This window comes from Haemaphysalis longicornis, unplaced genomic scaffold (assembly GCF_048455015.1).
Source record: "Haemaphysalis longicornis isolate Haplotype H1 unplaced genomic scaffold, Haemaphysalis longicornis Haplotype H1 scaffold_1, whole genome shotgun sequence".
NCBI classification, from domain to species: Eukaryota; Metazoa; Arthropoda; class Arachnida; order Ixodida; family Ixodidae; genus Haemaphysalis; species Haemaphysalis longicornis.
Window position 1 is genome coordinate 401,704,222 of NW_027526203.1, and position 13,114 is coordinate 401,717,335.

At 45.1% G+C, this 13,114-nt stretch overlaps 1 protein-coding gene across 3 annotated transcripts in view; it reads right to left on the bottom strand.

Moving 5' to 3' along the window:
- The window catches only part of Dpa (disc proliferation abnormal), a 36,162-nt gene that overhangs the window by 14,346 nt on the left and 8,702 nt on the right, over positions 1-13,114 (bottom strand). For 2 of the 3 annotated variants that reach the window (XM_077686826.1, XM_077686827.1), the window contains exons 7-13: positions 10,326-10,407; positions 8,938-9,019; positions 4,608-4,832; positions 4,261-4,495; positions 3,118-3,360; positions 1,742-1,826; positions 981-1,127 (exon numbers count right to left, since the gene is read on the bottom strand). In XM_077686826.1, the coding sequence (XP_077542952.1) occupies positions 981-1,127; positions 1,742-1,826; positions 3,118-3,360; positions 4,261-4,495; positions 4,608-4,832; positions 8,938-9,019; positions 10,326-10,407 (1,099 nt within the window). The remainder of the gene's footprint in view (positions 1-980; positions 1,128-1,741; positions 1,827-3,117; positions 3,361-4,260; positions 4,496-4,607; positions 4,833-8,937; positions 9,020-10,325; positions 10,408-13,114) is intronic. The other variant, XM_077686828.1, reaches the window with a different exon arrangement.

A 13,114-nucleotide genomic window follows, 5' to 3' on the forward strand; every position in this document is an offset into this window, starting at 1 on the left:
CACTGAGCGCCACCGCGGTGGGTATGCACAGTAATACGCCTGCTTCAATTTTTATGAGGATAGGAGGCAAAAAATGCACCTTTCATTTCTCAGTTAGCAGTTACATCAGAAAACAGTTCTAGTGGGCAAACTCCTCAGGGCTGGCTCTTAGTTATTCACGTCAAATGACGCAAAATATGCATAAGCATAAAAGGCTCAAATTGTAAAAATTCATGTAACACGTGTGAAACCTTGTTGAGTCTAAAGCCAAGACAACAGATTATCCTTGAGTAGTTTTATCTGTTCAAAGTCAGGCTCCTCCATTAGAAGAGGGGGGGGGAAGGGGGTGAGAATGAAAAAAAGACCCTCAATAATACGCTTTGAGAAATAATGTTGAAGATGGAAATCTTTGTATGCTGCACCTTGCAGGTGACAGAGAGCACAACAATAATGCCAGACATAAGTCATGCAAAATAAAACTGGCCACGTCCCAGGCCACTTGTAAAGATGAGGGGTCGTGAGATAGTAAAAAAATCCCTATCTCTGTAATCTCATAAAAAAAGAAATGGCAACACAGAAAGTGACACATTAGCTCACTGGTGATGTATGCAAAATGCAGTAGCTGACATGGAATAATTGTCTACACCTAAAGGTTCCACGCTGCTTGCCCACAATTTCACTAAACCTTGTGGGGACCCTAGTTTTCCTACGCCTCGTCTGCACATGTTTTGGCATGCTGGGAGACGCCATTAATGGGAAGCCGGCGCGTCACGTGAATCGTGACCTCTTTGTGACCCCATGCGATGCACTGAACAGGCCCGCCATAGACGTGTGAGCGAGGGAAAGGAGGACTGGCTCGTTCCTGCCACAAAGCAAGTATGCACTGTGTTAGAACAATTGCTAATTATAATTATTTGGGCTATCCAAAATCGTGCCAGTGAAGTTTCGTAGATAAAAGAAAAAAGACCGACATATTGACAATGGGACATAGAAGCACTTACGCATCTTCGGAGTCTTCATAAAGTCGCTTGTTGTCGAGCTTGCGAAAATGCACAGCATCAATGTGGGTTTTGTACACAGCCTTCACGCTTCGTTGCCTGGGATTCACCCTGACTGCAGCTGCTCGGTAAATGCCAGTCACTGTGATCCTTGAAAATGAAAGAACATTGCAATATTCTAGTTGTATGCGTGTTACGCCTGCACATGTTGCAGCGGTGCAACCAAGTAAACATGCCGCACAGTACTCCATTGCTAGTGCACTCAGGTGCCGAGGCCTTTTTTTCAGAGCAGTTTACCTTTGGCTCAGCCTTCCCATCATACCAATGAGGAAACAAAAATTCACCTCCATTGCTGCATTCGGCTGATGCAAAGCTGATGTTAAATTATTCCACTGCTGACGTGCTGTCAAGGAAAAGATTTCAACATAACTGAAATCCCTACAGTATTTGGGGAACAATTCTTGCGAACACTAGCAACACTAATGCAAAATCTTGAAAGCCGTGCTCTGTGCCCTGTAGGCACGCCCTTCCCATTTGTTTCATTGCATTCAATATTGTGGTCACGAGGGTAAAGAATGTTTTTTTGCAAACGCGACACTAGGTCGCTAGCTGCGAAGTACAGCCCTGCTAGTCCACAGTAAGATAAATAAGTAGCGCCGAGTAGCTGTGAATTCTGATGATGCACCATCTGCATTGCTGTCTTCTGAGGCACATGGCCAAGTTTCAGGATGTTATATGTCTTTATACTACTTTCAAATACATACCTATCCCCAGGCTGAACAGCATCAACCAAGTCATTATGGGCATAGATCAGCGCTGTGTGGGGTGTCTGGCCAGCAGGCATGTCCTCTGAAGAGATCATATAAAATCAAAATTAGGGCAGTTACCTAATAAAGAAGTACTGACACCAAATTTCAAAGCTCAGATAACTACGTAAAAACCCTTTTATATGGAGACAACCCCTTGGAAGTTTAAACCGTAACCGTTCAGTAGCACATATTTTAAATAAATTTTAATCCTTGCGCGCACGAGAAAACTCATCCGCGCCATCGAGTAAGCTCATGATGTCATCCGCACTTCAACCCAAATGGCCGATGTCAGGGCTCCCGTGACATATCAGGGCGGCCACGGTGCTGTTGGCGTAAGCTTTCTTTTCCGCCTTGCGCATCACGTCACAGTTTTTGGGACTGACGTCGCGTGCGGCTACAACCGGTCGGGCTGGTCTGGCGCGCTTGCCCAGACCTTTCCTTTACCAAAACTTACTCCACATTGGAGGCTTCCCAAAAACTGGTCAACTATTATGAGTTCCTTGATTCGAGTCAATTAATTTCCTCTGAAGCGACTCGTGGCTAGCCTCATGGCTAACTCTTCCAGATTCAAACACCAACCTGGACAAATTTTTCTTGAACTGTACATGCTTTCTGAGAAAACTGCATAGCTTTCCCTGCTAGCCATAGGGCTGAATTCAGCTGGATGTCACTGTTATGTAAACCGCTTCACTGAGCAAGAACCCATATCTATAAGTAAATACTTTGTAAGTACAGAACCTCTTATTTGGTCAAATGACTTTCAAGCATTTTGAATGTGACTTCATTTTCATGGAGCAACTTAACGGAACAGCCTGTGCCTCAGTGTAATGTTCTTTGTGCAGTTTTACCTCCATGCACTCGCCAGCAAGTTGAACCCCCATGCACTTCCATTCTCTCCTTTTTTTTCTTCTCACGGTCAATGCATTCTGGTTTTGTGTGTAGCAGTACATTTTGAGATGTCAATCTGCCTCACATTCAAAAGCATCTTTTTCGCCACTATTACGTAAATGTACCCGCTACAGCACACTTCTAATGCAAAGTAGCCTAACCGTTTTCCCAATAAACACATGCTCAGCCATTACACAAAATGAACAGAATGTAAGCTTTGCATAAGGCCCCCAGTAACAAACACGCTATTCCCTTCGTTATGCCTTGTTACACTTGTCTTCAAAGTTTGCAACAATGACGGGAGAAGGCACTTGCACGCACAATCATTTCTGGAGCTTGCATCACAAGAATCTAGTCCCAGGCATCGGAAGCGCCCTAGCTGAATTAGGCACCCACACGGCAGGAAGGAGGATGAAAAAAGGCAGAAGGAAAGAAGTTCACACCTGGAGCTTCCTGGAGCTTGACCATCTGCTTGTCTGAAAACTGTGAGCGGTTATGTATTAGGGTGCAACTGTACTTGGCCGAGCAGTGGCGGCAGGTCACGGGCTCGGCAATCCGACCACGGTCGATTTCCACAGCTTCAACGAAGGCACAGGCAGTGCAACGAAAGAAGGCCTCCCGCATCTCGGGGATCAGGTTTGAGGTGCGGATAATCATTCCACTGATTGTGACCAGTTGGTCAATATCTGGGGGAAAAACACAACCACCACAGAGCGCAATAAATGTAGCAGGCAGAACAGATCCTTTGCAAAATGAAAGGGCCTATAAATCCACGTTTCAGCAGAACACGAACACAACTTCACCTTCAAATGTGCAATTAATGTTGAATTCCAAAGGCAGGTCCGGAGCCCTTTCGGAGAAATTTTTTTGCTCCGTCTGGAGCAGACACGCTGCAATGGCAGATCAGGAGCAACCAAATCCTGTTCCAATGGCAGATCGAGAGCGTCGTCGCAGACGAGATCACTCCACAGAGCAAGAAAAGTTGCTCACCCAAAATTGGTAGCGGTGAACATAACTCGTAGGGGGCCTTGCCTTCTTTCGTGACGTCGCGACTGTCTGCTTCTGCCCTACTCCCCTTTTCCAATTGCCGACAGCTGAATGCAACAGCTGAAACTCGCAATCAAGGGGCAAGGAGCCTGCTCTAACTATGAATGCGGGACATGACGTGTAAATGATGTGGACATGACGTGCGGGACATGGCGTTTTTTTTTTCCCTTCTTTTTACGCATGCGGCCGACAAAACTTTCATCATGGGCGCCATTGGACGCCGTTGAGGCTACTAAAGTTCTTTCATTGGCTTTTTTTTGCCGATGCAGAGACTTTAGTTGAGACCCGCCAAGAAAACGCTTGCAGGGAGGCAGACGTTTTTGGAAGGGCCCGAAGGAAAGGCTGCCGGGAAACTCCTATTCCCATCCTGCTTCGGCATTTGCTCTGGCAGGAGCGCGTGCGTACCAAAGGCAGTTTTGGAGCACCTGCTTTTCGAAGGTGCACCGTGCTCTGCGGCGGAGCTTGGCGAGCACTCCTGGTCTGCCATTGGAATTCAACATAAGCAACCAAATAGACAGAGAAGACAGCGCCCCCCGTACCTTCTGGGTTAAGGGCCCTCATGCTCTGAGTCTTGTCCGAGTTGAATGGGCGCACTTGAATCTGATGCGGCAGTTGGGCCTCGGGGTACTTCTCGAAGAATGTTTCGTTGGTGGCCATATCAAAGGTGGGGATCACTTCCTGAGGATAGCACTTCAGCTGGCGGTACAGGTCAGCATCAAACATAGCTATGTGCTGACAGTTGACATTGAGGAACGGCTCCTCCAGCATGTAAAGCTATTGGAAAAAAGAAGCAGAGGAAGAGAGGGAAAAAGATGTCTCACATTTGCTCATTTGCATGTCTTTCGTGCCCATAAAATACTTCAGAAGACATTGAAATCTGACCCACCTCCTCCAGCTTCTGTAAGTACAGCGGCTGCACTGGATCGACGCCCTCCATGAGCTCGTCAGTGGCAAGATCGGTCTCAGTGAAGGTGCGCAAGAACTGCTTGAACTTCTCTTTGCAGTGGCTCACCACCACATCTGTGCCCCAGATGACAAGCTGGGGGCCTGTACCAGAGTCACTAGTGGCCACTCCTCCAGTCTGTTCGCCCACGTCCTGCAAAACGGAGGACTAAAAGTTGCATAGCTGTAAAGGTTGATAGCAATACATTGCAAGCAACACTTGCACAAAAACACCTGTGCTCTGATGTACACAGAATCAAAGCAGGGCTATGGATTCACACAAGCACTTCACCACACAAAGTAATCCACACATAACAGAAACTATGCCTGCATACTCAGCATCTTTACTACTACACACCAAAAATAATAATATCAATGCACAGGGGTGGAAGCGGGCTTGAGCCTTTTGGAGTAGCTTTGAAGCAGTAAAAGTGGATTTTTGGAGCAGCCTTGGAGAACCGAAAGGCGAATTTTGGAGCAGTGCAAGTTTGTTTGGGAGCAGATTTCGAAAGACAAACATTATTTATTTGCTAATTTTAATTTCTGGTAAACATAAGAAACAAAAATTCAAATGGCTTTTACTCAACATTATCGGACCATCGAGTCGGCCCAGTCAAAAGGCATCCTGGACTAGGGACGCTTCACCACCGCCCTTGTCCCTTTTGCTGTTGCTCTAATAAATGTTTTCTACTACTACTGCTACTGCTTTACTCATCATTCAATAAACACTGAGCCGACCAATTTTAGGTGCGGAGTACCTTAGGACCGCAAAATGTCCGTCTGCGTCTGTGCGCATAGCATTTACAATTGCAAAAAATCACACAGGCACCGGCAGGATTCGAGCCTGTGTCTGGTAGGCCAGACAGAGTGTCAGTCGTCTTACCCATTGGGCTACGACCGTGAGTTAGCACCCGAGAGTCAAACGGCTTACTCCCTCACCTGTAACGGTGCGGAGTACCTTAGGACCTCCCAATGTCCGTCCACATCCATCCGTGCGCACACCACCAAGCGAAAATCAAGCAAAATTTGATTTGAGCCGCGAGTTCCCCTTTCATTGAGGAAATAATCAAGGTGAAACTCACGGCTAAAATCGAATGATGGTCGGGGCGCAAATGATGTCGCTCGGGGCGCAACTTGGATGTCATTTCGAATCCCCATACTCCGCACCCTCGCCATCATCCATGGAGTGGAGATGCTGGCATTTTTTCATCAAGTTATAAAAGCATATGTTCCCAGAATTAAAGCATCACGGCCGACACAGCAATAACACAAAAAACTAGAGATAAGCAAGGCTTTGAATAGCTACACCTGACTAGACTTCGAGAAGTGAAAAAGAAATGCTCCTGCTATTACAACATAATTAAAGCGATGCGGAACAACCAAGAGAAAACCAGAGATAGATGAAATTTTCTCTTGCACCTAATATTAAACGTTTACCTCCATTCTACACCTAATGTAACTCTAGGCAAATGGGAAGACAAAAAAGAAACCGAGATAGGAAGAATTTAAGAGGCCAAAGAACTAAGAGGAAACAAGAGATTATTTAAACTAAACCTGACTAGACTCTAGAAAAATTTAAATAAATGTTCACATTCACAAAACAAAAGAGAGAAAAGTGCCATAGCGTATTATGCGCACTATTGACTAAGTAATACGATTCTATCTAGCAGAAAATACCCGGCAAATGTGTTGTTTACCAAAATAACCAGCGCACCAGTGCTTATTTTTTTTTTCCAGCGGAGACAGCGGGCTTATTGCTGGGAAGATGGGGGGACGCACCTTTTCCCCCATCCTCCCGCCCAGGGCCGTACCCAGAAATTTTTTTCGGGGGTGGGGGGGTTATGAATTTTGGGAAGGGGGTAGTTTTGCTGAAAGCAAGAGTAAGTATTGTTTACGTGCTGCCTGGAAAAGATTTCGGGATGGGTTTGAACCCCCAAACCCCCCCCTCTGCGTACGGCCCTGCTCCCACCCCAAATAAAAGCAGTGCTGTACGGCTAGACACCCCTTGCAAGCTGATTACTTGCAGATACTTGCTAGCTTAACGGAACCTCACCTCTCGTTTGTGTCAGGGCCGCCCGCGCCGGTTACCTCAGCCTGTTCTACCCGGCATGGCACAACGGCATTTAACCTTTGGAGCAGCAAGAGCACTTGCGATAAGATAAAATGCGAGGGTCTGACAGAACTGTAAAACATTTTACTTTCTGCTTTTGACACTAAGCAGGAAGACTGCAATGACAGCTGGTGCCGACGCATGCACCACAGCGTAGCGCACTGTGCAGTGAAGCTGCATTTAGCGGCAAAGTTTACGCATTGCCCACACACCAAGTTTACTGACGAGTGGCTCGGAGCATTAGTCCTTCAGGGAGTCCTCTGGAGCGCGCACGTCGAGAATTATGGCTGAACGAACGAGTTCCTACCGCTCCCTGAGCAATGCGACTGGAATTGAAAATCGTCTCACAGTGGCCTCACATTTTGCGGCACCGCTTGGGAGCAGTTTTGGTGCAATACAGTCAAACCTTGATAATGAAACCTCATGAGTGCAAAATTCCCGCGGCAACAAAATATTTTCGAATCCCCGGTGTACATCCATAGACGTCCATGTATTTCATATCTCACGGCAACGAAATGTTTTTGGAAAGCGATTCTGCATTCACGAAATTTGCTGCAAGTCCGCTCAGCATTTTACCTACCGATTTGAGGCTAACAGTGTTCAAAAAAGTGCTCAAATGCATTGTTTTCATTGTTTTGAAGTGCAGAAATTTTTGCCAAAGCACGCTCGCATGGCTGCCGACATGTTTTTTTACAAAAAGACTATGCAGCAGGCAACCGTGGAGGTTGCCCCCACGGCCGCCTCGCAGCGACACCACCAGGGGGCGACACATGGTGACTCACAGCGCAGCCGCGTGGCTTTGGCTGTGGTAGAGTGTAGCTTGGGCTACGCTAGCTCGCTACCGCTATACGCCAGCCTAAAAGCGCAAGTTTTTATCGCTACAAGTCCAAGTCAGTGGCCCAATTGGAGGAAAAGAGGATAGCGCCAACGAGTTTAGAACTGTCGGAAGCTCGTTACACCATTTGAAAAGCAAGGCTGCCACTCTTTAATGGCGCACATGCGCAAAACAAAACATTGACGACTGTGGCCTTTCTGGACGTCAACAAAGCGGTGCTCACTTAGTTCTGTGAACAGCATTGTAACAAGGTGCACTCTCTGGAAAAGTTCGTCAACAAAAGAAGCTGAACTTTGTTTGCATGCTCGGACATGCAGTGCTGAGGTCCAAGGAGAAAAAGGTGCAAAGAAGGCGAACCTGCGGTATGTTTTGGATGCGTTTGACACGATCCTGTCATTCTTAAGCGTGCACGACGACTAGCAGTAAAGCACTTATTGTAGTGTGAGAACTGAGCTGTGAAGTTGCTGCAAGGCAAGGCTCGCAAAGTAATATATATAACACTCTCGGAAATAAATTTTCGGCTTGTAGCCGATTTTACTGTCCTTTGTTATTTTCGCGGCAACGAAGTTCCCGCAAAAACGAATTTTTTAGTTTTCTTCGGCGGTTTTGTTATAGCAAGGTTTGACTGTATCGCCTTTCGCAGCAGATTGGCGCAGCATTTCCACCCCTGAATGCTGCTAACAAGATCAGAGCAAAGCGCAAAAAGGATCCGTTTGCCGTCCACACAAAAATATTGCTTTGATTAATAGGTACCAACACTGCTCTGTATCATTCAATCTCGATATTTGTAATGTAAATGCATTCTACGGTCACAAGGTTATTACACACAGGCGTAGTTAAACATTTTATCACCAGCAAAAATATGTCCAAACTGCTTATACATTCACACTTAAATTCATTCATCAACGTCCAAAGCGTCAGCAAGCTGCATTTCTCACTCATAAGTTTGCTGCAACTTTGAAACACTATTGCAATTATGCAGGTTTCTACAAGCTAATAAAGTAGTCTGAAACACCACGCAAGAAAGCAGCTCCAGTGGCTTATCGTCTTTGGCTTGCAGCAGTCACTTATACTCAGTCCAATTAGCAAATTCGACAACAGCTTGAGGTAAATTTTCAAGCAGTGCAAACTAACCAATTAAGCAAGCCCGACTGCAGGGTACCGACGCTTTAGCAATAAGTAGACATATCTTGTAAAAGGAAATTCAGCCTAAACAAACAGAAGTGTTATATAGCAGAGCCTCTGCACTGAAATAGTTCTTCCACGGTCTAAGAAAGTTATGATTAATGAACCTGTATGCAGATTAATAATGGCATAAAGCTTCTTTACCCCATCATTGGTACCAAGGGCAACCTGACGCATACGTCGGTCATTTCGAATATCAGTCCTGTGCCTGATTGGGGTTCCCCTCCTAAAAGAGAGAGAGAGAAAAAAATAATATGACAACTTAAAAGGAGAAACAATGGGAGAAAAAACATGGCCCATGCACAACATATTAAAACAAAAGAAAATAGTTTGGGGCCAATCCACTCTGTGATGGTGGAGTGGCAGCAAAGCTGTCGTTGAGGTGCCGAGCTGCTTGTTCACTCCCGTTCCTCCTTTGTGCTACACCTGCTGCACCTTCTGTGACTGGGAACAGCTGGGTCCCGCATGCATAGTGCAATGGCATATGCGTCAACAAGCGCTAAAGCTATGGACACGAAACAAGAAGGCAAGTGCTAAGAGAAGCATCCTTAATTTGCACGTTCTGTACTGCTTGGTTGTTCATACTGTTGTACAGCCGACTCTCATTCGTGTCAAGCCCACAAGGATCGAAAACTTTTCAAATTTACCAAACTTCCAATTAAACAAAAAGCACAAGTACAGCACGGTTCTTGTGCTTTTTAACACGTTTCCCTTCTTGGTTTTGTTCAGAATCTCGACCTTCATCACCAAGTCGAGTGTACGACATGGGTTGTCGTACGCTAAAATCGAAGTCTGAAGCATCCACCAGAAAAAAACTTCACACCGCGCTGTGTGCAACAAAGGCCGAGGACCTCAAAGGAGAGAGGTGTGTACGCTGGCGCGGGTCTGAACTGGTCTGCTGCTTTATAACTACGTGCTGCCTCAGTGCGGATCGCGCCAACATCAGTTCAAAACAAGGCGCTGCTTTTGCGCTAGAAAAATTTGAATTTCATTGAAAAATGAAGGCCTTCTTGAAGCTTTTTCTTCAAAAAAACTTGCAATTAACCAATATAAGGGTTTTAGCTTTGAATTTATGAGCAATTTCTTCCATCGGATTGTATGTAAAGCTTCCAGGACCAGCACATCACTTCTCATTAACCAAAAATTCTAATTAGGAGACTGAATTATCAAGAGTTAACTGTATTATGTTTTGGGTCTTGCCACTTTGATCTGTGATGTTTCCACTGTCCATGCTTTGCCACATTGCACGGACAACAGTCTTTTTAAATTATGATTACAACCCGTCTCAATAAGGAGGATTTTAGCCATAAGGATTAGCCCCTTACATGGACCACCAATAATGTAATCACTGAAAGCTACAGACGCTACTACCTCTGTGTGGTAGGTCCCTCCCACCTGCAGATGATGTGCGAAGCAAACAAGCTGGCACATAAAATTTGAGCCAACTGAGAGGACATTGAAAACGATCCCACTTTAAAAAAGGCAATGACAAGAAAACCAGGTAGGAAACGCCGGCATAAACATGCACTCACGTATTGGACCGTGGAGTGCCGCCAGTGGCGGAGCTTGGTGTCCCGTAGTGTAGAGGGGAGCTCAAGTCAAGCTCTGTAAAGGCTGTTGAAAATGATAACATCAGAAAGTTGCTTCGGTATGTTCAGGAGGAACCAATTACTAAAAACAAATCTGTTATGGACAAAAAAAAAAAAAAAAAAAAAAGGAAGCATGTGAAGAACCAAAGGAAGAACCATGAAGGAAGCATGGAAGAACCAAATTAAAATTTGGCAGCAATTTTCTACGATATGCACTTCTTTAACACTGTTTGAAATAACTTTAAACAGCATTGTGTAACATTGGGTTGCTCCTTCCTTGGGAATAGGCATTTTGCAACAGCCCATGTGATGTTGCGCTCGGAGAACGGGTTTTATATATACCAGAGCAGATGTTTGATACCAGATATATACCAGAGCAGATGCAGAGATGCGCAAATATGATGTCAGTGATCACGTGCCCATGATGTGTTCAACACCAATCAACAGAAAAGGAGTTTATTTCGTGACACAGTTGTTGAGGGGGGTGGGGGGGGGTGGCAGCAGGGAGTTTTTCTTGTATTCCAGGCATCAAGTCGCATGATTACATCAACAATCACACTGCGTACTTGTACACTTCATTCAAGCGACGTGTGAGATGACTGTTTCAAGGTCAGACAGCCAGAAATCCAGGTCGAAGCCAGTGGGGGTATCTAAGGGATGTTGTCACGTTAAAAAAAAAAAAAATGTAACTACAGTTGAACCTCCTTATAAGAGACACTGATGTAAGAGACAAATGGGTATAAGAGACACTATTCACCCACATGGTTGGCTGCCCTATCTTTCCCATTAAATAGACCTCTCTTATAACAGACATTGGATGTAGAAGATTGGTTATAAGGGACAAGTCATCCTTGAAGTTTAATCAATAATCTCGCTTGTAACATTGTGGAAACACAGGTGGACGACAGACACCTGCAGTTGCTATTTAGTATAACTTCAGCAAACACACAGTGGTTCAGTCAGCTATGAGATGACGATGAGAAGCCCTGCCAATGGAAATGCAACTTACTGAAGTGGTTGAAGCTTACTGCCATCCATTGGAGCGCGACTGCACATGCGGGCTCTCCCACTCGCGTAGCTCCCAATCAAGAAGCACTGCAGGTGCTGAGTCCTGCAAGCGTAATGAATAGCCTGAGCACACAGCGGAAGAAGCTGTGCGCTCTGGCTATTCATCAGGCTTGTCAACTCAATATCTACGATTCATCTTCCACAAGCAAGGAAAGGAAAAAAAGCTTGTAGAATCGGTTGTAAAAAACTGTAAATACAGTCATTAAGCAAACAAAGTTTCATAAATTTTGGGGCCAAACATTAATTAGAATGAATCTTTTGAAACATGCTGTAGCGTTCCCTTGAGTTTATTTTAGTCATACGGTGCCCACACTGAACTAGGGTCTGATTAGTAAGTGAAAACATGGTACCCTGCTTATAAGAGACATCTCGTATAAGAGACAGAAACTGCTCCCCGGTACGTGTCTCTTATAAAGGGGTTCAACTGTATGTGGAAATGAGTAAAGTTAGCCAAGTGGTCTATGTGTGATACATAAAATTCATGGCAACTGACTGATTTAATTATGACTAGGTTAACCCCCTACTTTACACTGCTATCTCTTTCTTGTTCTCTACAAGGAATCGATTGATTGATTGTAGGGTTTAATGCGCCGACGCTACACAGGCGATGAGGCGCGCCAAAGTGGAAGGCTCCGGATTAATTTTGATTACCTGGGGATTTGTAACATTTAACAAGCGCTAAAATCTTGAACACACAGGTGGTTTTGCTTTTCGCCTCCATCATTCTCTACAAGGAAACTTGACACCTACATCAGCTCAAATTGACTGGGGAATTAAGTTAGTGCAGGGACTGCGCACGAGGACGCGGGTTTGAGATTTCGGCGCACGTTAAAGATCCCCAGGTGGTCAAAATTAATCCGGAGCCCTCCACTATGGCGTGCCTCATCGCCTGCGTTGCGTTGGCGCGTTAAACCCTACAATCAATCAAGTTAGTGCAGGGCTCCGTGGACAACTTTGAACCAAAACAATGATCTCAAAGGGACACGAACCTTACCGTATTTTCACACGTATAACGTGAGCCCGTATAACGAGCGTTTTTGCTTTTCCAAGAAAATGTATGCAGCAAGTCATCTAGTTACGCAGTCAGCTAGGCAAGTTCTTTTGCATAAGCAAATAAGTAACGTTGCTTGAGTAGATTTGGTCCATCCTCTTATTTATAAATATGCGGGCAATACGCGGGGATCTATTTTTTTTTATTCAACGGAAAGTGGGGGTGCGGGTTATATGCAGGGGCGAGTTATACGCGCGAAAATATGGTAGCTACCCCAAACTTCCGCGATACCGGTTAGCACAACAGCAACAAAGGCCTCGTCTTCAGCTTCAACTAGTTTCCTCCCAAACTTCATTCTTTCAATAATAATGAACATTTCGGCAAGTAGCTTAAAAAACATGCTAGTTTGCCACTAAGAAAAAGAAACGGGCATGTAACATATTTTGAACTCTTCTTTCTTGTTCATGCTTGTCCAGATATATAGTGTGGAGGGTGTAGCATAACAGACAGTGATGGGGGTAAAAAGAGCAGGAGTGAAAATGCAACATTTTCCTTTTTGTTGCTTACCACATAGTTGTGTGCCAATAGCCTGTCAATGTTATCACCCCAATTGTTTTCTTGATCAGTTTTTAATCGTGCACCTTGTCACAATCACGCTTCATCTAATCCTGTT